This window comes from Trachurus japonicus, chromosome 12 (genome assembly GCF_045865225.1).
Source record: "Trachurus japonicus isolate A0001 chromosome 12, Traja_1.0".
Lineage (NCBI taxonomy): Eukaryota > Metazoa > Chordata > Actinopteri > Carangiformes > Carangidae > Trachurus > Trachurus japonicus.
The window spans coordinates 20,465,384-20,489,917 of record NC_140918.1 but is presented as its reverse complement, the minus strand read 5'-3'; the positions used below and the strand labels follow the sequence as shown (position 1 = coordinate 20,489,917).

At 42.0% G+C, this 24,534-nt stretch overlaps 1 protein-coding gene across 1 annotated transcript in view; it reads left to right on the top strand.

Annotated features, from left to right (window-relative positions):
• grin3a (glutamate receptor, ionotropic, N-methyl-D-aspartate 3A) overlaps window positions 1-24,534 on the top strand; it is a 53,414-nt gene that overhangs the window by 23,245 nt on the left and 5,635 nt on the right. The window contains exons 3-9 of the mRNA XM_085793820.1: window positions 4,175-4,844; window positions 8,742-9,125; window positions 10,668-10,813; window positions 13,067-13,182; window positions 13,901-14,052; window positions 17,429-17,590; window positions 17,902-17,972. Of these exons, the coding sequence (XP_085649946.1) occupies window positions 4,175-4,844; window positions 8,742-9,125; window positions 10,668-10,813; window positions 13,067-13,182; window positions 13,901-14,052; window positions 17,429-17,590; window positions 17,902-17,972 (1,701 nt within the window). The remainder of the gene's footprint in view (window positions 1-4,174; window positions 4,845-8,741; window positions 9,126-10,667; window positions 10,814-13,066; window positions 13,183-13,900; window positions 14,053-17,428; window positions 17,591-17,901; window positions 17,973-24,534) is intronic.

The window sequence follows — 24,534 nt, the reverse complement described above, 5'->3', positions numbered from 1 at the left end:
AACACGAGGCAAACATTGAGTGAGTGTTGCCGTGTGTTAGATGTGATTCACACACGACGCCACTCCTCAGCCCAAAATACCACCAAGACTCCTCTGCTTTAAATGCCATCATGTCTCCAGTTCATGAGCAGGAACTGAATCATGTCGCCTTGTATAAAAAAAAGTTAAACCATAGTTTATATCTGGAGTGTGGCCTTTGTCTGACAGTAAGAGACCGTGAAAGGATGTTGTGTGTATCCGCAAAGCAGAAAACATGACTGGGCCTGAGTCATCATCAGTGTTGTGGTGAATAGGTTTTTGCTATCCAAACCTCTCCAAACTAACCTTTGATTATTGGCTAAAAGCAATGGAAACCTCTGTTAAGGTGTCACTTTATGTGATAAGTTCCTCAAGAACAGTTCACGCCTGGCAGTTTCAGACATTATATTTAGATTTTAAGCAATTCAACAGAAGAAATAAAAAAAAAATACTTTCAACTTTCAACTGCCCCAAACCTGAAATAATTTAGGGGATTATTTTCACGCCTGCAGCTTTCTTTTCACACACAGGAAAACTTGAGGTCAACCAAAAAAAAAAAGATGATTTCATTTCATGTGAAAGCTGAACTGCTATAATATAGATAGTGAGGAGAACAGACATTGTTAAACATTTCAAAACTCACTCTGGGGGAGGATCATCACTGCACTGTAGAAATACACTAATGACAGTGTGTGAAGTAAAAGTAATCATCAAACTCTCTCCTGTGAGCTTATTAGATTCATTGATGTGTAAGTAACATTTAAGTTTAAAGTTGACCGAGAGTTTATTTGAACTATTTTACAAACTTTTATATTCTATAATGCATCATAGTTAATGCAGCAAGACAATCCTAATTTGTGAAGCAATTTGTAACAATAACTTTGTCAAATGTCCCTTTGAACTGTAGTGGGGACAAATCAGGGGCAAGTACTGCAATTTTGTACTTGAGTGAGTTCCTTACATTCTATTCACAGACATACAGAACAAGAAATCATGTCCCCATTACGCTGCCTTTTCCATGCAGAGTGAAGGTAATATGAGCCCATTTTAGCTGAGCTCAACGCCAATTCATCACAAACAGCAGTCCTGTAAGTGCGTGAGTTCAACTAAAATTACTGCAAACTGGTCTGATTAGAGGAATTCAATAGTTCATTAATGCAGGGATCCAATCAGGATCAATCCCGGATGTAATGAGTATCCTCCAAATCTGATTATGCGAGTGCAGTAGCAGCACTTTAGCTGTGGCACACTGCTCCACGTCTGCTCCCTGTCCACATGTGAAAGGAGAGGATTCAAAGGCTCCCTTACATGAGAAAAATCCACATGTGCCCTCTTATGTGCACTTATGTGCCCAACTTGGACGTGTTTGTTGCAGCGTGTAATGTTTGTTATGCTAGTGGGAAAGAGCAGTGGTGGCGCAGCCTTTGAGTGAAAGAGAGCATCTCTGACTTTCTAAGGAGCGACTTCCCGCTGCAGGCGAAACTGTGAAACACTCAGCTCCACTTACACAACTCCACTCGGATGACATCCCCTGCCAGCGTGCGTCTGAAACTGGCTGCAACTTCGCATTCCCGAGATGAAACGCTCCAAAGACTTTATCAAGGACTAAAACATAAAGTAGAAACTGTTGTAATATGTGGTCCTTTCCTAAAAAGGTGGCATTTCACTTTTAACACGCGAAGCCCACTGCGCTGTCGGGAGTGTACGAGAGCGTGCACACCGGGGAGAGAGACACACTCCCCAGGTAGCTTCATATTTACAAGCAGCGGTGTAGAAGCTGACCTTCAGACGGACTAGTTGAGCTGTCAGTTTGGTTTAAAGCCTGTTAAAAGATGGAGGGAAGTAGACAAGGTGGTGAAAAGGGACATTTTCCAGTGAGCAAGGTGACACAAACGGAACATTTTGGAAAAGGTCACGTCATTTACATCATTACCTCCTGAAGGCGTATTGGAGAAGTGTTCATCGCCCTGCACAGAATGGATGCCTGTGTTCCTTCTTACATCCAAACATATCCATTCCAATGGACAAGTGTGGATGTGTGTGTTTATGTGTGTTGTGTGTGGGTGTGGATGTGATTTTGTGCGTCTGCTCTGGTATCTGACACTCTCAGACAGCCAGTAGCATGGCTCAGTGAGAGAGATGGCGTGATCGCTGGACCGTGGTCTGTCTTATCCTGTCACACACATACACATACACACACACACACACACACACACACACACACTCTAGACAGCCACTGGGGCCACCAAGATAATACACCTCTCCGGTGCTGGTGTTACACCATTAAATTGGAATTTTTGTATAAACTAACCAAGGGTAAAACATAAATCGTACTTTTAAGCCTGTAAATCGCAGCTTCAAAAAATATATATAAAAAAAAATAAAAATGAAAAATCCTAAAAGGTGCCTGGAAAAGGTGATATTCTCACTGGCAAACGAACAAGAAAAAAGAAAAAAAACAGCCAGCAGAAAACCTCTTCCGCTGCTGCGCATCTTGCAGTTAATTTGATTGTAGGAGTTGAACTGTGCTTCATGCACTCCGACGCTGAGCGACTCATTAGAGACAAAGTGAAAGTTTGGGCTTTCTGCGAGCATAAGCAAGACGGATGCGTGGATAGAAGACGAAATGAGAAACTAATTTTAAAAACTAAAGGAAAAGGGAGTCAGTACAGTAGATGGGTCACTGTTTATTGAAATGAAAATAACTTCAATTCAGGCATATAATTCTGTATATGTCTGGTAGCTGTGAATTGTGATCACTGCTCCTGCTCCTTCCTGCCTTCACCAGGAAAACGTCATCATTGGTCATTTGTTGTTGAAATGTTGAAAATGAACTATAATAAACTCTACAGAGGTGAGGTGAAGTGAAATTTTGTCACAGCACCACAAAACTATTTAAAAGGCAGTGTTAAATCAATCAGTAGCTTTTTTCAATAATAAAAAAACATGTCCATAAACAGATGATTTGTATTTTGACCACAACCACAATCATTCCCTCACCGTATCCAAAATGTTCAGTCATAATTGTGGAACTTTCCTACAGAAAACTTTCACCAAATAATATGGTAGTTTAGTGGTTGAGAAAATGTAGCTCCAATGGAAAATACTCCTTAAAGGAGGTTGGAATATTTCAAATTTGACTGATGCTGCCCTTTTTTCAGTGGCTAAAACATATTTTTTCCCCCAGCCTTGTGCACAGCAGTGGACTGGAAGCTCACTGATCCAAATGTACTGCAGGTGATCCACTTATTATAGTTAATACATCACACACAACCTACATGAAATAACCCAAACCACAACTCTAGGCAAGGCTGCTGGTGTTGCTTCTGTTTTGATGGCATCCACAGCTCAAGTGGCATGCAGCCCAGCATGCCCACCTTCATAGTACTATTTTCTACTCTCATACAATTATAATACAGTACAGTGTGTGGCTCATTAAGACTCAGTATACTATTATTTATGGCACTGGTCATATGCTGCTCCTGTCCACAGAGAATTGTGGTCTAGGAGTTTCAAAGAATGTTCAAACCCACTTTAGTCTGAAATCCACGAACTTCTCTTACACCACACACTGGAAAGTAATTTCACTCGGGAGTTTAAAATCAAAGTAGCGACTGCACACTACACCACATACTTATTTGAACATTGAAACATTCACTTCATACTGTTTGTATTGTTTGTTAAGTGGATGTTTGTGTTTTTATTGCGTGGCAAAGCAGTTTCCCCTTGGGGATCAATAAAGTTTTCTAATTCACTCAGTTTCCGATGTCTCTTGAATTGGAATTAGTTTGTAAAAATCTGTAAAAATCCTGGATGGAGTCTTTGTTAGTCGACCACTTGACAGTGTATATATTTGGCAGGCAGGATGACACTAATTATTGGTTAATAATCTTTAACCTGACAGATTGCTACATTAGGCCACTGGTGGCCTTTGGAAACTTAACATACAGAAATCAAAAGATTATTCTTACCCACTAATGTGTATACTGTCCACAGTGTCTCTCAGCTATCTGCCTGAAAGAAATGAAGCACCCAAGATAACAGAGATTATCGACAGACTAAAAATGTTCCTCTAACTCCTCTGCTGTCCTCTGTCACTCCCCTTCTCCCCCTCCCCCTGTTATTTCTTTCCCCCCTTTCCTTTTACTCCCCTCAGATTTCTATCCAACACATCGTTTGAGGGCCAGAGCGGCTTTGTATCCAGAGACGGTCACAGCCAGAATGTCATCTCAGAGGCCCATCACTACATCTGGTCCCTCCAGCTGGACCCCCTCGGCCAGCCAACCTGGACCCGCCTGGGACGCTGGCGCAGGGGGAGGGTTCTGATGGACCAGGGGGCCTGGCCGAGCCACGCGGGTTCAGGGGGCGGAGGCGACTGGCGCCGGCCCACGAGACTGCACATGCGGGTGGTGACGCTGGTGGAGCACCCGTTTGTGTTCACCCGCGAGGTGGACGGGGACGGGATGTGCCCCGCGGGCCAACTGTGCCTCGACCCCCTCACCAATGAATCCTCCGTTTTGAAGGGATATTTCCAAAACCTCGCAGGACCCAACGGATCTGTTCCCACCAAGCTGAAGAAGTGTTGCTATGGATACTGCATCGATCTGCTGGAGAAGCTAGCAGAGGACATGGGCTTCACGTTTGACCTCTATATCGTCGGCGATGGGAAGTATGGGGGGTTTAAAAACGGCCGCTGGACAGGACTCGTGGGTGACCTGCTCAGCGGCGCGGCCCACCTAGCAGTGACTTCTTTTAGCATTAATTCAGCCAGAAGCCAAGTCATTGACTTCACCTCACCCTTCTTCTCCACCAGCCTTGGGATTCTGGTCAGTGCTGCTCCCCTTCCGTTGCCTCACTTCTTTTTCTCCTCATTATATATTGATTTTTCTTTTTTCCTCTCTCTACCTCCTATTACTCACTTCTGCTGCTCTTTGGCCCATCCTTCTCTGCTCGCTGTCATTGACCTCACCTCAACTCTTTCCGCTTGGTATGCTGGTGGTCAGTATCAATATGGCAGACTTTTATTACTGCAAGCCCTACGTTATTGGAATCTAATGCAATTCCCCATATGGGGCTCGACCGGTGAGCAGCGAACAGCTTTGTGAGGTGACCCTATTACTGCAATTACTACAGCTAGTCTCACCAGTTGACAAGCATAGCGAGAGTGGTAATCACTCCGTCCTCTCCTCCTGCTAACATGGCTCTACAGTGGGAGACGTTCTGCTTTATTTAACCTTTGTGTCTGAAACGGACAAAAGTGTCCTTTTGCATTTTTCAACTCTTGATTGTCTTGCAGTGGTTAGAGTTATTGCCATCAAATTTGGTAAACGATCATCATTTATTACAAAAAAAAAAAAAAATGGAACGATACACCTAACTACCCTAACTAAAAAAAGTTACACTCTTACCACTTGAGGACAAAAGTGTCCACGGACAAAACACCATAAAAATAGTATACCTTAATATTTTTTTCCAGTTTTTTTTTGCATAGATCTTCTAGTCTACTTCTCCTCTAATGATCCATACCAGATATTCAATTAATTTCAGACTTTTAACCCCTTAAATGCCAGAATATAGGGTCCTATGAAAAAAAATGGCTAAAAATGCACACAAAAAGGGGGGTATTTTCAAAATACTGAATGCAAACTGGATGGGTGGGGATTTTACCAGGCTTGGACATGTCATTGATTAGTAACACACTTGATTTGAATGGATTTTTAGTTTTTTTGTAATCCCACTTCCTAATTTTTTGTTACACTGGCACCAACTGAGGACAAAAGTGTCCACGGAAATAACGCCATAAAAATAGTATATGTTAATATTTTTTTCCAGTTTTTTTTGCATAGATCTTCTAGTCTACTTCTCCTCTAATGATCCATGACAAATATTCAATTAATTTCAGACTTTTAACCCCCTAAATGCCAGTACATAGGGTCCTATGAAAAAAAATGGCTAAAAACATACACAAAAAGGGGGGTATTTTCAAACTACTGAATGCAAACTGGATATGTTGGGTGGGGATTTTACCAGGCTTGGACATGTCATTGATTAGTAACACACTTGATTTGAATGGATTTTTAGTTTTTTTGTAATCCCACTTCCTAATTTTTTGTTACACTGGCACCAACTGAGGACAAAAGTGTCCACGGAAATAACGCCATAAAAATAGTATATATGAAAAAAAATTTCCAGTTTTTTTTGCATAGATCTTCTATTCTACTTCTCCTCTGATGATCCATACCAAATATTCAATTAATTTCAGACTTTTAACCCCTTAAATGCCCGTGTAAAGGGTGCTAGGAAAAAAAATCGCAAAAAACACACACAAAAAGGGGGGTATTTTCAAAATACTGAATGCAAACTGGATTTGTTGGGTGGGGATTTTACCATGCTTGGACATGTCATTGATTAGTAACAATATTGATTTGGGGGAATTTTTAGTTTTTTGGTAATGTCAGATTAAAAGAAAAGCTCCCATAGACTCCCATTATAATTTATTATAATGGAAGTCTATGGGAGCTTGACGACTATTTCCCCATTATCCTTTTAATGAGGAAATAGTGACATAAAAATACTATGAATCTCAGATAAGGTGGCCTCAGACACACAGTCACGCATGCACGCACGCACGCATGCACGCACGCACACACACACACACACACACACACCCCTCAACAAGACTGCTCCCGTGAGCGACTGTACGTTATTTCTAATTCACTCTGATCCAGGTGTCTGTTTGAAGTAAGGATCAAAGTAATAGTTTAAATGTCCTTGTTTCCATAGAGACCAGTACGGATACCAACATGACCCCCCCTCCCCCACTCCCACCCCCTATGCTCCCATCTAACAACAACAAATCACAAAATGTAAACACACCACCACTGGGTTCATTCAGCTGTGTGTTCAATTGTCATCATTCAGTCGTGGCACACACACACATATACTTGTTTTTACGACATCATGGAGACAGACAGACAGACAGACAGACAGACAGACAGACACACACACACACACACACACACACACAGGTCTTAGATGGGAGCATAGGGGGTGGGAGTGGGGGAGGGGGGGTCATGTTGGTATCTGTACTGGTCTCTATGGAAACAAGGACATTTAAACTATTACTTTGGTCCTTACTTCAAACAGACACCTGGATCAGAGTGAATTAGAAATAACGTACAGTCGCTCACGGGAGCAGTCTTGTTGAGGGGTGTGTGTGTGTGTGTGTGTGTGTGTGTGTGTGCATGTACGTGTGCATGCGTGACTGTGTGTCTGAGGCCACCTTATCTATATATATGAGATTCATAGTATTTTTATGTCACTATTTCCTCATTAAAAGGATAATGGGGAAATAGTCGTCAAGCTCCCATAGACTTCCATTATAATAAATTATAATGGGAGTCTATGGGAGCTTTTCTTTTAATCTGACATTACCAAAAAACTAAAAATTCCCCCAAATCAATATTGTTACTAATCAATGACATGTCCAAGCCTGGTAAAATCCCCACCCAACAAATCCAGTTTGCATTCAGTATTTTGAAAATACCCCCCTTTTTGTGTGTGTTTTTTGCGATTTTTTTTCCTAGCACCCTATACACTGGAATTTAAGGGGTTAAAAGTCTGAAATTAAATGAATATTTGGTATGGATCATCAGAGGAGAAGTAGAATAGAAGATCTATGCAAAAAAAACTGGAAAAAAAATTTCATATATACTATTTTTATGGCGTTATTTCCGTGGACACTTTTGTCCTCAGTTGGTGCCAGTGTAACAAAAAATTAGGAAGTGGGATTACAAAAAAACTAAAAATCCATTCAAATCAAGTGTTTTGCTAATCAATGACATGTCCAAGCCTGGTAAAATCCCCACCCAACATATCCAGTTTGCATTCAGTATTTTGAAAATACCCCCCTTTTTGTGTGCGTTTTTAGCCATTTTTTTTCATAGGACCCTATATTCTGGCATTTAAGGGGTTAAAAGTCTGAAATTAATTGAAATTTTAGTATGGATCAATAGAGGAGAAGTAGACTAGAAGATCTATGCAAAAAAAACTGGAAAAAAATATTAAGGTATACTATTTTTATGGCGTTTTGTCCGTGGACACTTTTGTCCTCAGTTGGTGCCAGTGTAACAAAATGTATCCCAGGTTCAAAGTGCATGTCCTCTATTATCCATTTTATTTGTATTCCCCTCCCCTTTATTTTACCTCAGATACCCTGTCAACAAAAAAATAATGTCACAAAGACCACCTTTACCCCATCACATCTGCATGTGATAACAGCACACCGCTGGATTGTGTAGCTAATTTATGTTCAATTAAGATATGGCTAATGAATGTGTACTTTCTCTGTGTGGACTGATTTCATTCATTGTATAGTTTATAGAGCACAGGGAGAAAGAGGGATTGTTTTCTCATTGTTGCTGGGTCACAGTTTATTTCTTTCCATCCTGCTCTGCTCTTGTCGAGACTCCTGATCCTTTATTATAATTATTTACAGAATTTATGATGAGCAAACAACCACATGCTTTAACCCAACACTGTGGTATAAAACAAACAAAAAGATAACATTGTTTATAGTGCAAAAATGATATTATCCACTCCTGTTTGCCCTGCTATATCACCAGGCACTAATTCTGAGGTTATTGTAAATAAACAACCCGTGAAGGTAAAGAACAGCAATAGAATTAGAAGTTCTTAAACCCTGTGTCCCCCTTCCCACCCAGGTTCGCACTCGTGACACAGCTGCACCCATCGGAGCCTTCATGTGGCCTCTCCACTGGTCCATGTGGCTCGGCATCTTCGTCTCCCTCCACGTCACCGCCGTCTTCCTCACCCTGTACGAGTGGCACAGCCCGTTCGGTATGACGCCGCGTGGACGCAACCGGGACCGGGTGTTCTCCTTCTCCTCCGCGCTCAACGTGTGCTACGCTATTCTCTTCGGGAGGACGGTGGCCATCAAGCCCCCGAAGTGCTGGACCGGTCGCCTGCTGATGAACCTGTGGGCCATCTTCTGTCTGTTCTGTCTGTCCACCTACACGGCAAATCTGGCTGCCGTCATGGTTGGAGAGAAGACCTATGAACAGCTGTCAGGGATTCATGACCCAAAGGTACCAAATTAAGGGCAAAGGTGCAGATTTGTTTCTGAAGTTTAAACACCAAAAAAGAAACATTTTCTTAAGCAATATTTTACACTGAGAGATGGAAACAGGGTCAAATCCAATCAAACATCAGATCGATATCAAGAATTTCTCAGAGAAAATCAGGTTTGGTTTGTTTGGTTTTTTGAATCAGGAAACTAATTTATTTAATTTATATACATGTTATATTTTTCATCAGATTAAGACAGGCAAAAACATTTGGATTTTGAAAGTGGTGGTTTTGAAATTGACTGGATTTAATTTGTTTGTTTCGCTCATGTCTTTCTGGTACACCGTCTGTCATTGCAAACTTGGCTGAGCTTATGATAATTAACAAGCTGTTGAGGAATTTCTCTTTGAAAATGTCCTTGACGTGCACTCGATAAAACTGCAGACCTGAAGTTCAAGTATCTGGATTTCAGAAGAGCCACTCTACTACTTCTTAAAGGGATAGTTCACCCTAGAATGATATTTCGCTCATTATCTACTCACCCTCATGTTGACTAAGGGCTGGAAGAAGTTTCAGATTCCTCCGTGGCTTCTCTGAGTTACAGGGGGTCTCGGCATAGCAGTGCATGTCCATATAACGGTTGCAAAGGGACACCGGAGCTCTTCGTAAAAAAACACACACAAAAAAACATCCAAATACCTCCATGATGCTCGTATGTAATGTCCGTCTTGTGCTGAAGCCCCAAATTGCGTAATTGTCCCGAAAAAAATTAAATAAGTCTATATTTTAAGCTTGTTTGTAGCGGAAGCTTCTCGAAGCTCCTCTTCCTGGTCCGTCCAAATCTCGCGTGATTTGCGCCGGCGTCAGCATGCGTCAGTGCGGTTACTGCGAATCACGCGAGATTTGGACGGACCAGGAAGAGGAGCTTCGAGAAGCTTCCGCTACAAACAAGCTTAAAATATAGACTTATTTAATTTTTTTCGGGACAATTACGCAATTTGGGGCTTCAGCACAAGACGGACATTACATACGAGCATCATGGAGGTATTTGGATGTTTTTTTGTGTGTGTTTTTTTACGAAGAGCTCCGGTGTCCCTTTGCAACCGTTATATGGACATGCACTGCTATGCCGAGACCCCCTGTAACTCAGAGAAGCCACGGAGGAATCTGAAACTTCTTCCAGCCCTTAGTCAACATGAGGGTGAGTAGATAATGAGCGAAATATCATTCTAGGGTGAACTATCCCTTTAAGTCTGTAAATAGATTCTTTAATTTACTTTCATATCATCTACATATATTTTTTTGAAAAGTCTATTGATGTGCGGTCCTTTTTTTGCCAACTCAACTACTCTCTCATTCACAAAAGCTCAGAAATATTTGAGTTGAAGAAAAGTAAAGTTTTGTATGAGTTTTTCTTTTACATCTGGGAATTCCAAAAATTCATACCCCTCACCAAAAAAAGAGAAACAACAAATTGAAATTGAAAATACCGATATTAATATTAATACTTTTGGACATCAATTTTAGAAGAACCACCTCAGTTTCTTCCTGCTTTCCTGCAGTTGCACCATCCCTCTCAGGGATTCCGCTTTGCCACAGTGAGGGAGAGCAGCGCAGAGGACTACGTCAAGAAGAGTTTCCCTGAGATGCACGAGTACATGAGAAGATACAACGTCCCGGCAACACCAGATGGAATACACAATCTTAAGTAAGCCAATGCCACACACACACACACACACATAGCCCACATACATTAGGAGACACACAAATATGCAGGTGTGCAGACGGTGCTCCTCTCTGAACCAGGTTCCACTATTGTTGCTCCTCCAATATATCTTACTGTCATTGTTCCTTTAAAATCTAATTTCTCTCTGGTTGCACAAATGGAAACAAAAGGAAGTGTACCACCAGCCCTGCTGCTTTGGTTCCCCCCACTGCAAGCCTGCCTGCTCACATTCAGATCTCACCCTCCTCCTTACCCTGCCATTGCTGTCATCCTAAGCTGCTTCGACATTCAACTGGCATCCCTGTGGAGCAAAGCAAGAATATAGTGAGAGGAGGCAGCTGGAATGCCGGCCTAGGCTGGTTAGGACAGAATTTGAATGGATGAAACATGATTTTTTTTTCTTCTGTGAGCTTGTAATATGCTGATTAGAGAGTTCAAGGGAAAATGTCATTTTTTAGAAAATTACAACCAGGGGAACAAGACAGCCATAAAAGTGAGCTGAGATGCAACGGTGAATAATCAGGACACTCTGGGTTTACACCACAAGGAGCCAGGCATTACTTATCAGTCACATTATCATAGTCACAGCTGTATTCAGTTTCAACAGCTGGATGGAACTACATTCTTATTAAAGTGGAGCAGGAAAAATTGGAAGTTCTGACCTTATATTCTTCAGTGCAATCTCATTTGTGAATGATTTTCACAAAACGCAGCTGAGCCTTGAACACGAAGCAAAACAATTTATTAGAGGACTTTCAACCTGGTCTTACTTACTCGATCCCAGCAATGCACCACTAATAGAAAGTGTTGTGTCTCACGCTTCGTATCAAATAAAGCCGTGCCGCAGAAATGGCCCCCTGTCAGCAGTGGTGTTTTCCATTCATGACACTGGGAAACACGTGTATGCCGGGGTGTCAGATTGATGTTGGGGTCATGCTACTGTCAAAAAATACCTCACATCAGTTTTGTTCTGTGGCGGAAACACCAAGGACATAAGCTGCGAGCTAATTCAGCCTGTGATAACGAACAGGCCGCTCATGGGTAGAAGATAGTGGAGGATTTCAAACACGTCTGTCCGTCCTGGGTGAGGGATCCCTCCTCTGTTGCTCACCCTGAGGTTTCTCCGATTTTTCCCTGGTAAAAGGGTTTCCATGGAGTTTTTCCTCAGTCGATGTGAGGGTCTAAGGACAGAGGATGTTGTTACGATGCCATGTAAAGCCCTTTGAGACAAACTGTTTGTAAAAACGGGCTATACAAATAAAATTGCCTTGCCTTGCCTTGCCTTGCCTTGCCTTGCCTTGCCTTGCCTTGCCTTGCCTTGCCTTGCCTTGCCTTGCCTTGCCTTGCCTTGCCTTGCCTTGCCTTGCCTTGCCTTGCCTGTCCTTGATAACAGACAAAAAACTGAGTTCATCTCGAAAAGTACTGCTATGTAGCACTTGCATCCCAAGAGGCTTTAGCTGTCTGTTGACATTTTGAGTTGATTTGTAAAAGCTTTACAGAGTCTTGTAACTAATACCTCACCTGTAAAACAGGTCTGGAGTGTGGAAGACAAATACAAGTCGTGATTTTTGTGCCATATGATCGGATAAAGTATTGAAAGGTCCTGGACGAGGTAAAAAGGTTGAGAGAAAAATCTGTAGAATCATTAACATCTCATTTTCAGTAATGGTTGCAAACTGCCCAGTGATTAATCGCCCACAAGCTCGGAGCCAAACATTCGATTCTCACATGCTGTTAATGTCTAATTCATTGCTTCACTTCTTATTGTTGTGTCAAGTAGCGTTACATGTTTAGGAAGGGGAAAGCTCATTGAAAAAGACCTAGCGAAACAGACAGAGGAGTGACGTGGGGACAAAAGCAGAGATAATGAGTCTTAGTGTCATCTTCCTTCTCATCTGCTGCTCTAAGTGAGAGGGTTCATTCGAGTTCGTGTCTCAGGGCCAGGGGGTGTGAGGTTAATTTTTCATGGGAATTTCAGAGGGCTGTCTGTAAGCTTCTGTGCTTCATTGCCAGAGGATGAGATTTTTATAACGGCTTGGGTCGCATTTGTCACCACAACGAAACTAAATCCCTAATCCATCAATAATATCTGAAATGAATTTGAAAATCCCTACAGTTTCTGTCTGGAGCAACAGTGTGTTGTTATCTCACGAGGCAAGAAAGTGAGACTTCTTCTTTTTGCTACATCTGAACTTGTGTGGCATTCAAAGGTTTCCTTTTGTGCTGTGTTCACAGGGCTGACCCTCAGAAACTGGATGCATTCATCATGGACAAAGCTCTGCTGGACTACGAGGTCTCCATAGATGCAGACTGTAAAACACTCACAGTTGGAAAACCCTTTGCAATAGAAGGTAACACATGGGAGCTTCTTTTGATCATTTATGCTCTCAGAAAAAATAATATTTTACACTTTTGTGGACATGTTTGGTTATTGGTTAAGAATTACACAACTATGCTTTGGTTTTTAATTGTCACTTGATTTTAAGAGGTCTTTGTGCCTGAATGCAGACCAAGTGACCATAAGCGTTTTAAGGACATTTAACAATATCAGCCACTCAACGCTTGAACAGCAGTTAATCTTATGGCTTTCAAAAGCTTACATTATCCACTGTCTTTTGTTAATCTCTGGTCCATTTAGCAAGCTTCTTCCTCCCACTGTGAAAATGTTCCCATGGTGGTTGCCTCCATTACAGGCCACCGCAGTTCCACATTCCAGTGTTGTTGTTAATTACTTAATGCACCCTTAAGCCTTCAGGATATAATACAGATCAATCAGCGCCTTTCCTACCAAGACGAGGTACTTCTGTAATTGGCCGTCGCAGGATTCGTCACACTTTCCTGGCGTGCTATGGAATTCAGAGATATACCGACATAGTCAAGTACCTGCAAAATTGTCAAGGCTGCCTTCTTTCTGCTCAGCTGCTATTTTTCTTATCCTTGTGCACTACTATAAGCCAGAAAAATAATATAATAGCTGCACAGAGTTGTGAAGTGAAAATGATTTTGTTGTGACAGAGGAGTCTGTGCTGAGTGTTTCTGTTTGTGTTTTTGTTCTGTGTCCGATGGCAGGCTACGGCATCGGCCTCCCTCAGAACTCTCCGCTCACCTCCAACATCTCAGAGCTTGTTAGTCAGTACAAGTCAGATGGCTTCATGGACACGCTGCATGACAAATGGTACAAGGTTGTGCCCTGCGGGAAGCGCAGCTTCGCTGTGACTGAGGTAAAGCCTGCAACACCTGCTACATACAACAACAACACATCATTGTTCTTGTTGATGGAGACACACTGAGTTTTGACTCAACAGTATCTTCTTACCAAAGCCAGTGATTGTGGTTCTAATATGAAAGTAATACTGTGTCAATAAACTGTGGTCATTTCAGATATGCCCTAATTAAATAGAGTCAGATCTCTTGTCTGTCTACTGCCATGATGTATTTCACAAAGCCTTTCCGACACATCCTAACCAAGGACTCAGCTGCTGGTTTCTGGCTCTACTGTCAGATTACTTTCCCCACACTCCCTCCACAACCTCTATGAACAGTAATTGCCCCCCTCTAATTCGGACCCTGGCCCCTGACCCTCCAGCTGCCGACCAAGCTGTGTCGTCCACATAACTTCAGTCCTAAGCAGTCCCAGGCCCCCATGGTCCATGTTGTTGTTCTGCTATTACAAAGCACTTAGCTCTCTTAGCAGCCTGGCCATCTCTCCTCCCAGCTGCGACTTTGGAATCCCTAAAAGCTTCTCCTCGCTCCGACCGGTCTTCACACGCCCAATTTTCAAGCCTGAATTAAAAACTAACACACTGTCCCTCCCCTGCGTCTTCCTCCGGTGTACTCTTCATTATTCATTCTCTGTTTCGTACTGTGTGACAGACGATATAATAATCAGATAGCTGTTCATAATTAAGAAGCACTCACGATGCCTTTGAATGACAGTGTCACCAATACCAAACACATGAATGTAAATTACTGTCTAATGAGGCTGGTACGAGCAGCAGAAGTGCTACACTGCAGTGGCACAGATTCAGTGTCACTGAAGTGAACCGTTTTCCACTGTGCACACAGCTAGACTTGTTATAGATGCTATCTACGGTTGCAGTCATTTAAATTGCTCCAGGTACATTTCATTTTGCAGCATCATGCCTTCCTCGGCCTGTCTACGGTGACGGCAGAGAAAGCAGCTCACCTAGTATTCTCTTACATCTGTGTGTGATTTAATGTTACACACAACTACAGCAGACAGTTGACACGCGGAAACTGAAGGATGATAATCATGTCCCCCTTTTCTAATGTTATGGATATTGAATGCCGTAGAATATGATCCATCACAAAACGAAAATCCACCCTAGCTGATGTTTTAAACTCACGTGTGACAGTGCTGTGTAGCAAAAGTGGGATGTTTTGGCACAGTCACAGTGAGCTGTCACAATGGACACTGGACAACATCAGCGGGAAATTCATGTAAAATAGGCAGTATATGAATTACTGACAAGGTTGGCTCACTTAGGTCCTGCTCAGCATTTTTCTTTTTTTTGCAATCTTTTATTCCGATGAATGAGTGCTACACCAGCAGCAGCAGCAGCAACAGGCCGGGGATCCTGAAAAGATGAAAAATCTGATGGATTGGCTTCAGTGAGTCAAGCCAAACTCTCTGGCATCCTGCCAGCTCCCTGTCACCCCAAAGAAGTTGATCCCATTTGAAGTAATAAAATCAATACTAATAAATGACATATTTTTCAATTAGCTAACATTAAGAGGGCCAAGCTTAACATTACCAAGAATAAATTGTGACCAAAGGGATGCAGATTATGAGCGCTACGTGCATTATTGAAGATATTTGCAGGTTTTTGTAGCAAATCTTTTGCAATTAATCAATGGGAGTAGTGAACAAAAGACGGTGGAAAACACAGTGGAGCTGTGAATTATCACTGTAATTAATGATTGGTCTATATGGCTGCAAGAGACAGGAAGAGCGTGTGCAGCCGAGAGTATGTGTTTGAATGTGCAAAATCCAATAGCACAACTATATCTGAGGAACGTTGAAGCTGGTTAATGCACTCCAACTTCCACTGCTTCTTATTCAATTGAGTGTATAAGATTAATGTCATGTATGTTCAGCGAGCTTGTCTTACTTGTAAAAGGATAACGCCACTGTAATAATGTTTCCCTTGCCGGTACAGTTTGAAATGTGCTCCCCTGCAGTCAGATGCCACTACTGTCTTTATTGCCCAGCTTCCCAGGAATCATCAGCTCCCACTCTCCAAAAAATGTCATTACAGCCAGCTCGCCAAGTCACAATACTGCAATGACGAATTTAATCCATCATGTATTCCTTTCCAACATGACTTTATAATGCAATCATTGCAACTGCTGCTGTATCGTGAACAGCTCCATACTCTGCGGTAAAATATGAGAATGTGCATCTGCAGTCAAAGCAACAAGTGCTCAATTAGCAAAGTGTGATTTGCAGATTGATACATTTGCAGATGGCTACACATGCAGACTGCTAAAGCATTTCTGGGAGGCTGCTCTGCACTGAGAACTAGAATTAAGATGCGAAGAGAAAAAAAAAAGGTCATCATCTCAGTAATAGGTGTGATATCCCAGATTGAGACAATATGTCCAGGAGGAGTAAATGAAACTTTATTTTACATTTCTCTATAATGGCCATCTACTCCCCTTCAGCAGACAGCACTGCATTGCCTGATGCAGTGCTGTACACATGCATTAGAGTTTTTAAAGTACTTTAGTGAGTTTGTAAGGCTGATTATTCAATTGGAGGACTTACAGTCTCCGTTTTAAACAAAGCTTTTACAGCTGCAGTGATTGTGGAGTTAAGTTATGGGCAAAAAAATACACGGTGCATTACATCTGTCATTGCAGTGTATCGTCTATGCAAGCTGTTTTTAAATGGGATTTTCAAAACAAAAAGGGAAAGAGCCGATGACTCTCAGGAGGTCGTGAAAAACTTGCTGTAATTGAGACGGTGGGAACGTCTGACTGCGGTGAATACATCAGTGGGTTTACACCTTTCATGGCTTATAATGGCAAAATAACAAGAAAATTACACTCGGTGTTATCATTAAAGTGTTGGCTGTATACACCAACTGAAACCTACGGCCACACTTCCTACTGAAAACATCTGTTTCAATAAGATAAGGCTGCTCGTGCATGCCGTTTCCATATTGTTTTCCGTTGTTGTTGTTTTTTATTACACTGCACAAAAAAAGTCTTTGACATAGTAGACTCATTGACCTTAAACTTCTGTATGCAAAAATACCTGGAGTATATACATTGTATATTGTATGATGAGGTTTGCATAAAGCAATATAGGCTACACACATACCCTGGGGGTTTCAAAATAAAGGGTGTGATCATAATTAAACATGTTGAAGTTGTAAAAGTGGAATTGTGTCTTATCTTGTAATGTGACTCTTATCGCTGTGCAGCAAAACCTGAGAGACTTTTTATTGTCGTGCTTCCTAGATAGAATTTACCGCCAGACAACTACTCCTCCATTAGAGACAGTAGATGTGAATCTTCCCATCTCTCTGCCTTCCTCTGTCGCTCATTAAAAAACTCCTGTCTCCCCTCCAGACGCTGCAGATGGGCATAAAGCACTTCTCTGGGCTGTTTGTGATGCTGTGCGTGGGCGTGGCCTTATCTCTGCTGACCACGATAGCGGAACACATTGTGTACAAGCTGGTGATCCCGAGGGTCAAGGAGCCTCGCTACAAATACTGGCTGCACACAAGCCAGGTACAAACACTCACATATACACACACACACACACACCATGCCACGGGAAAGCACACTTTCAAACATCGTCGCAACACAACTAAAAAGCAGCCAGAAGGTAGGTACTGACTACTTTAAGTACTCATAAGGACGCAGCTATAGCAGGAATATGTACGAGTGAGCTCCATATGGATTTAGACAGCGAGAAGGTTTTGATTGCTGCTATCATTGACACACAACACACACTCACACACACACCAGAATAATCACAGAAAAACAGACAAATCGCTTCCACTACGCATTTGACAGCCCATGTGTTTCTTGTTTTCCAGAGATTACACCGGGCCCTCAACTCAGTCTTCACTGATGACAAACTACCAACTGTTACGAAGCCAGAGAAGAGGTACTGTACCCCATCATTAAAAGGCTGATCTCAGTTCAGTCGAATGAATCCAGAAGACAAGTACTGCAGTAAACTGATGCTTGATGTAATGCTGTTTTATCAATTTGATTTACAGGTCCGATATTTTACTCTTCTTTAGGTGTTTCATTTGAAGTTATGAGAATATGTGGTTTTAAGTACAAAATAACATCTCAGTGAAGTTGAGCTTTGACACCTCCTTCTGGAGCTCTATAGCAAACAGGGTGTTTTGTGTGCTGTGAGTGACTGTTAATAGATTGATAGATTGAAGTGACAGATTGCAGCGTACACAGCATAATGAAACTCAGCAGTAAAAACAAATGGTGGTGAATGTACAATTTCTAAAATGCTTTGGTGATTCAAAAAAAAAAAAAACTTTAGCTGCTGGTCTCTAATATTATTATCCTTGGCAAGGCTGTGCAGTGAGATTGTGGCTTCCTGGGGATAGGCAATTCTTTGGGCATGGCTGAGGGCAACGCCTGCAGAGTAGTCTGAGCTGAAGGAAGTGCTGCGATTAGCCTCTCACTGGCCGGAAGGAACCCGGCACACGGTAGAACCCGGCAGAAGTCCCGCCTTCTTGTTGCAGTTTTCACAGTCTCCTCAGAGAAAGGGAACATCAACAGGAACAACAGATATTTCGATACAACTGAAAAGATATTCAAAGAGTATGTTTACGCCATTTGCTATGCAAGAAGGACGTTCTGGCTTGTTTGCCGACCGGCTACGGCAAAAGTTTTATCTATCAAGCTTGGCCCATCGTCTTCAGTGAGCGAGCGAGGCTAATGCCAACTCCCCAGGCAATATTTTGCAAGTGCACCGCTGCTGTGGCACCGCCCACAACAATTGTGATTGGTTAAAAGAAATCCAAACAGTCGGGGCGTTTTTTTTTTTCTTCCGATCTCAGAATCTGAGTCGGCCCAGCCAGACCTTTCTACTCTGGAGAAAGGTCTGGTGAGCGAGACTAGCAGAGTTGTGACATCACAGAATAACATAAGTCCTGATAGCTTGTTTCAAGGCACAGTTTCTGAATAGTTTCCACAATATCTATGCAACACCTTGGCCTGCTACCTGCAACTCAACAATTTTATAGTGAAGAGATTCAACTCTGACAAAAAGTGCAGCGCAGTCTCCGCCCACCCTCCAGAGGTGTATTGCTAATGTGCATTGCTAATGAGCTGGTTTTAAAATGACCAAAAAGGGTCGCGGGAGGGGGACTTTAAATCACAGAACACAATGTGTCTGCAACTTACAAATGCATTTACTCACATGTCAAGCAATTTGCCGTGTCCATAGCAAAAATGGTTATACAGTTAGATTAAGTGAAAAGGGCTCAGCTGTTCCAGGGAGCTCTCTGTGAACCCGAGCAGCAATGTGGAGTCTGCTGAGAGAGCTAATCCCCCCCAAAACAAAATATTGCTCCCTGCTTAATAAGTCTAAGCACAGGGGCACATGAAAAAGAGCCACTGTGATCTACCATCCTGCAATATGCAACAAACACATTTAAAATTACACTTGAATGTCAACAAAGCCCTTTGTATCTGAGAAGTAGCTCCTGGCTGTCCTCAGATAAATACTGTACATGTCAGGATACTAACAGGATCCTGATTCAATGGAAAGCAAAAGCAAAATGTACCCAAGCCTTGAAGCTACAGTTTCTCTTGAATGCTACCAAGCGCTTCTCATATTGAGTTGTAAGTCAATATTATTGACTACTCTCAAAAGAAAATACCCAACAACTAAAATGAATAACCATAACTAAGTTTGATTGAAGACACCAAAAGCACAAGCCAAAAGAAAACCACCAGAAACAACTTGAAACCGCACAGGTCAATATGCTCCAGACTGTCACCAGCAACAAATAGCAGAGATACATGTGCCGCATTTGAACAACAGCCATACAAATAAATACACTTAGATTGCTTGTGAATACAGCAAATAAATGCACACACCTTGTACACTACCAGTCAAAAGTTTGGACACACCTACTCATTAAATGCTTTTTCTTTATTTTCATTACATTCTACATTGTAGATTCAAAGTGAAGACATTAAACTATTAAGGAACACATAAGGAATAATGTAGTTAACAAAAAAATGTTAAACGAAGCAGTAGTATTAGATTATATTATAGATTTTTATAAGTAGCCAGCTTTTGTAGCTTTTGGGCTGTTCTAACTTCACTCTGTGGTCCAACTCATCCCAAACCAGCTCAGTTGGGTAAAGGTCATGCAAGGTCAGATTTTGGTTTTCATTAACACGTTTGTGTTTATGACATTATTCCATGTGTGTTCCTTCATAGTTTTGATGTCTTCAGTATGAAGAGAGTAATAAAAATAAGGAAAGACCATTGAATGTGAAGGTGTGTCCAAATCTTTTACTGTTAGTGTAAGTGAAACACAGAGATTGAGCAGCACAACAAACCAACTTCAGCAGCAAGCAGCACAACATCACCTGTGAGCACGCAGAGGCCAGAAGAGAAAGTGATTATTGCTTATCACTTAATCAAAACAAACAGTGGGTAGTGTAGCTCAACAGATAAACAGCCAGAATAAAACATTGCAGCCAGAGTTATCCCACTGGCACGGAGCAGGAAACACAGTCTGCACCAGCCAACACATGCCATGTCCCTGGCACCGCATGAAAGTGTCAGCAGCACAGCGGCAGATATTTAGCTTACCCACGGGTGTGAGGGCGAGTTGAAGTCCGGTGAAAGCCTCTGGCAGAGTAGGACGCGGGTTGACAGCAAACAGAGGGAAACTCGGCCTCTGTCCGGCGGGTGACATGAACTCTGGTGAAGTCTGAGTGACAACCGGTTGACCACTGGCAGTGGCAGCCCGGGTGAACCTTAACTTTTTTTGTTTTACAAATAATCCGAAATGATAAGGGCAGGTGAGCTCAGACGAACTACAGCGTCTCTAGGCGACTGGTTCGGACTTCCGCGCGGTGCGCACCTGGATGTTACTAATTAGCTACGTCGCTGTAAATAAGCCAATCGGCGCAGACCCGGAAGTGTTCTGCCTGATTTTTTTTTTTTTTTTTTTAAGTATATTTTTGGGGGCTTTTTGCCTGATAGGATAGTTGGGAGATATATCAAATGAGGTGGCAGAGAGTGGGGGAATGACATGCAGCAAGGGGGGCCACCTGATTCGGGATTCGAACCGGGCCCGCTGCAGCAAAGACTTATAGCCTCTGCATATGGGGTGCCTGCTCAACCCACTGACTCCCCATTCTGGCTGAACTTGCCTATTTAGTCAACTACTTTTATTAACAATGCCACACATTTTCTTAGATTAAATATAGGCTAGATATTATGCTGAATTACAGGGTATGAGTCCACATGATGTAACCTTAATTCACTTTACACATACCACAGAAGCCTCTCCAGTGGGCCACTGGCCACATTATCAGGCTGAGAATAAGTGACATCAATTAACATCCAAGTGGCAGTTAGGGGACCCATTTTTAATCAGAAGCTAAATAGAACGGTCAGTCTGTTGGAAGTTAATTATCAGTAAAGGATATTGAGGAAATAATCTCACGTTGACGTCACAGAGTATTGTTTGGCACAGCAGGCCAGAGAGGGAGTTTTAGAAGCCTATTTCATGAAAGCTTCTTTTTTGGGCAGCTTCAGTGTCTTTTCAAATGTTGCATGTGTACATTTTGTTCAGATTAGTTACATAAACCTTCACTGTCGTTTCTGCCACTGCTGTGTCACTGTGTATCCCGCTTTTACTCATGTTTGATTTCTGCTCATGTTGTCATTTCACACAAGCATATCAGATGTGGAGAGGAATTTACTCTCTTTAAAGCCTCCACAGAAAGATCAAAACAATCCTTAACCTTTTTGCTGAGCAAAAGATTTTATTATACCCTGCTGTTTGCTATTTCACATCCATCCCTGCTTAGCGACGCACTCTGAGGGGACACTCAGGTGGAGCGCTCAAAGTGGGGATTAAGTACACGTAATAATTGTGGAGCCAAGGCCATGTGACGGATGCCTGCGGTAATGAGGATAGATTACCTACTCCTGCATAATTACGCTCATTCAGTCAAGCTCTTCAGCATCATGGCTGCACGATGTCTAAGAGTTAGAACTTATTACTGTCATATTGTCCGTGTCCTGCAAAACCTTGGGTGTCAATACTGTCTGTTTTAGAAGCACTGTACTGGAATAGGAGATGTTGTGCTGCGCATGCTTCCAGCTTGGAGCCAGTAACAAGAAAATATACAAACAAAACCCCTCTGAGTGTTTTTACTGCAGTGCGCTTTAAAAAAAAAAAAAAATCTACTGTGTATCCACCTCTTTTTTCAGTGGAATAAAACCACAGTACTGCATAACCAAATGGAGCAGTTGAATAAAAGTTAAATAGTTTAAAACAACTATTTAGGATGGAACTATAATATATATTTCACTTCCTAACTGTGCTAACAAGGATGTAGAAAAACCCAAAGGCATCAGAGAACTGTCTGACTGAGCGAATTAGGAGCAATGTCTGTAATAGTCTGAAACACTCTCTGATGGCCAATTAAGATCCTGTGATTTCGTATCAAACGCAGTGTTAAGGTCATGTAGTTCTAGAAAAGGCCTTTCACTTCTACTAGATCAATAATATCAGTTACGAGTTCACTGCTATGTTCTTTTCAATTAAGAATTTGAATGGGGATGGGACCATTGCTTCCTCTGTTTATATGCATTATCACTAAACGCCTTTACAGTACAATGGCATTTATTGTAGTGGCCAATTTATACAAAGTAGATTTCATTATTTTTGCTATAGTCACTTATCTCACAAAATGTCCCATGCCCTCTTTGAATTACTCGAAACATACAAAGAGATTAAGAGTTCCCTATCCTCTTTTCTATTGCTATTATAAAGCAGGTCTAAGTGCTATTTTGACACTGTGAAAGTATTAACGCAAAGAGAAACGCACACAGCCTCTATTCAGAGAGGCTATGCCTTAAAATGAGCCCTTGGCATTTCTGTCACTTTGTGGTGTCACAGCTATACAGTCACCACTCTCTGATATGCTCCAAATCCAGCCCAGCCCACTCAGGGAGTTTTCAGACATGGTTCTGGTTCTGGTTCTGGCTCTGGCTCTGTTACCGAGTCTCAACGAACCAGCCTGCGTTCACTTCACACCAGTTTAAGGAAAACCAAAGTGAGCGTACGTTACTCTGCATTACTCAGGTGGAAGTAACACAACAGTGGCAACATTTTTTGCTGTCTCTGCAATTCTTATTCAGTTTTTTTAAGTTAATTAATTATTTGGAATGGCATTCCAGTGAACTCACCCTTGACCATCTCTTTCCCAAATTCAAAGATAAGAATTACTTAATTTATTAAGACCCAAAGGAAAAATCATACAACTTGTTCTTTCTTGTCCTGCTTTCTAGCTTTTCTTGAAGATTCTTGAAAACTTTTGTTTCATTAGCAGGCCACTGCAAATATTTTTTCTGTAGTCAGTTGCTTCCTCCTCCTTCCTGCTTGTCTTCACAGCCAACACGCTCACTGATGATCTCACCGTTCACAGCGAAGAACCAACAATTTTTTGGTTCCCTTGAGAACCGACTTTCCAGTTTCCGAACCTGTTGTTTTTTCTGTCTGAACGCACCAACTGTTTCAAAATTGAGTTCGGGAACTCAACAAGACCCACCAGCACGAGAGCTCCAAAAAAAAGAAGCCAGAGAAACGAGGTGTACAACTACACCAAAATGCTTTTTGGTTCTTAAAACCACACATATCTACTGATGGATCAACACTTGATAAACAAGAAAAGTGCAAAACATGGGACCTTTAATCCAATAGGCTTTATGCACAGCTCCACTACTTCCTGAAATAAGCCAGCTCGTTTATTTCCTGTCTTACATTATTGGACCAACTGATTAATCCAGGTGTGTCTGACCATTGTTGTAAGGGCAGACACACCTGGATTAATCAGTTGGTCCAATAATGTAAGACAGGAAATAAACAAGCTGGCTTATTTCAGGAAGTAGTGGAGCTGTGCATAAAGCCCATTCAGTGTGGTTCTGCAGGTTACCAACATAGAATTAAATGTATGGAAAATTATGCTCCTTCGATGTACTTTAAGAAACAATTTGTATTTTGCTTTTTATTCTTCACCTTCACAGCCACCACAGCAGCTGTACGGAGTCTATCTGACTGGGCAGAGACTGTATTTCTCACTCTTACTCCTGATGGGTGATTCTATTGTAGTGCTCTTCTATTTCAAATAAGTGTAATCACAACAGATAAGAGTCTGTGTGCAACGATCTCATACAAGAGGGACAAATTTGACGGTAATGTTCTGACGCTCCACAGTATGATCAAGAGGTCATTCAAAGCTGTACAGAAACTGCAGCTGGTAGGGATTCAATATCCTGCTCAAGGACACTTCAGCAGGATTCATATCTTTATGCTGCACCTGCGTCCTGCTTGTTGACAGCACACTATTCACAATGCTCCAAGCTGTGCCTATATGTCTTGTTGTGAGCTGTGGTGGTAACATCTGTGCTGACATATGTGTTGGGAAATAGCGGTCTGCGG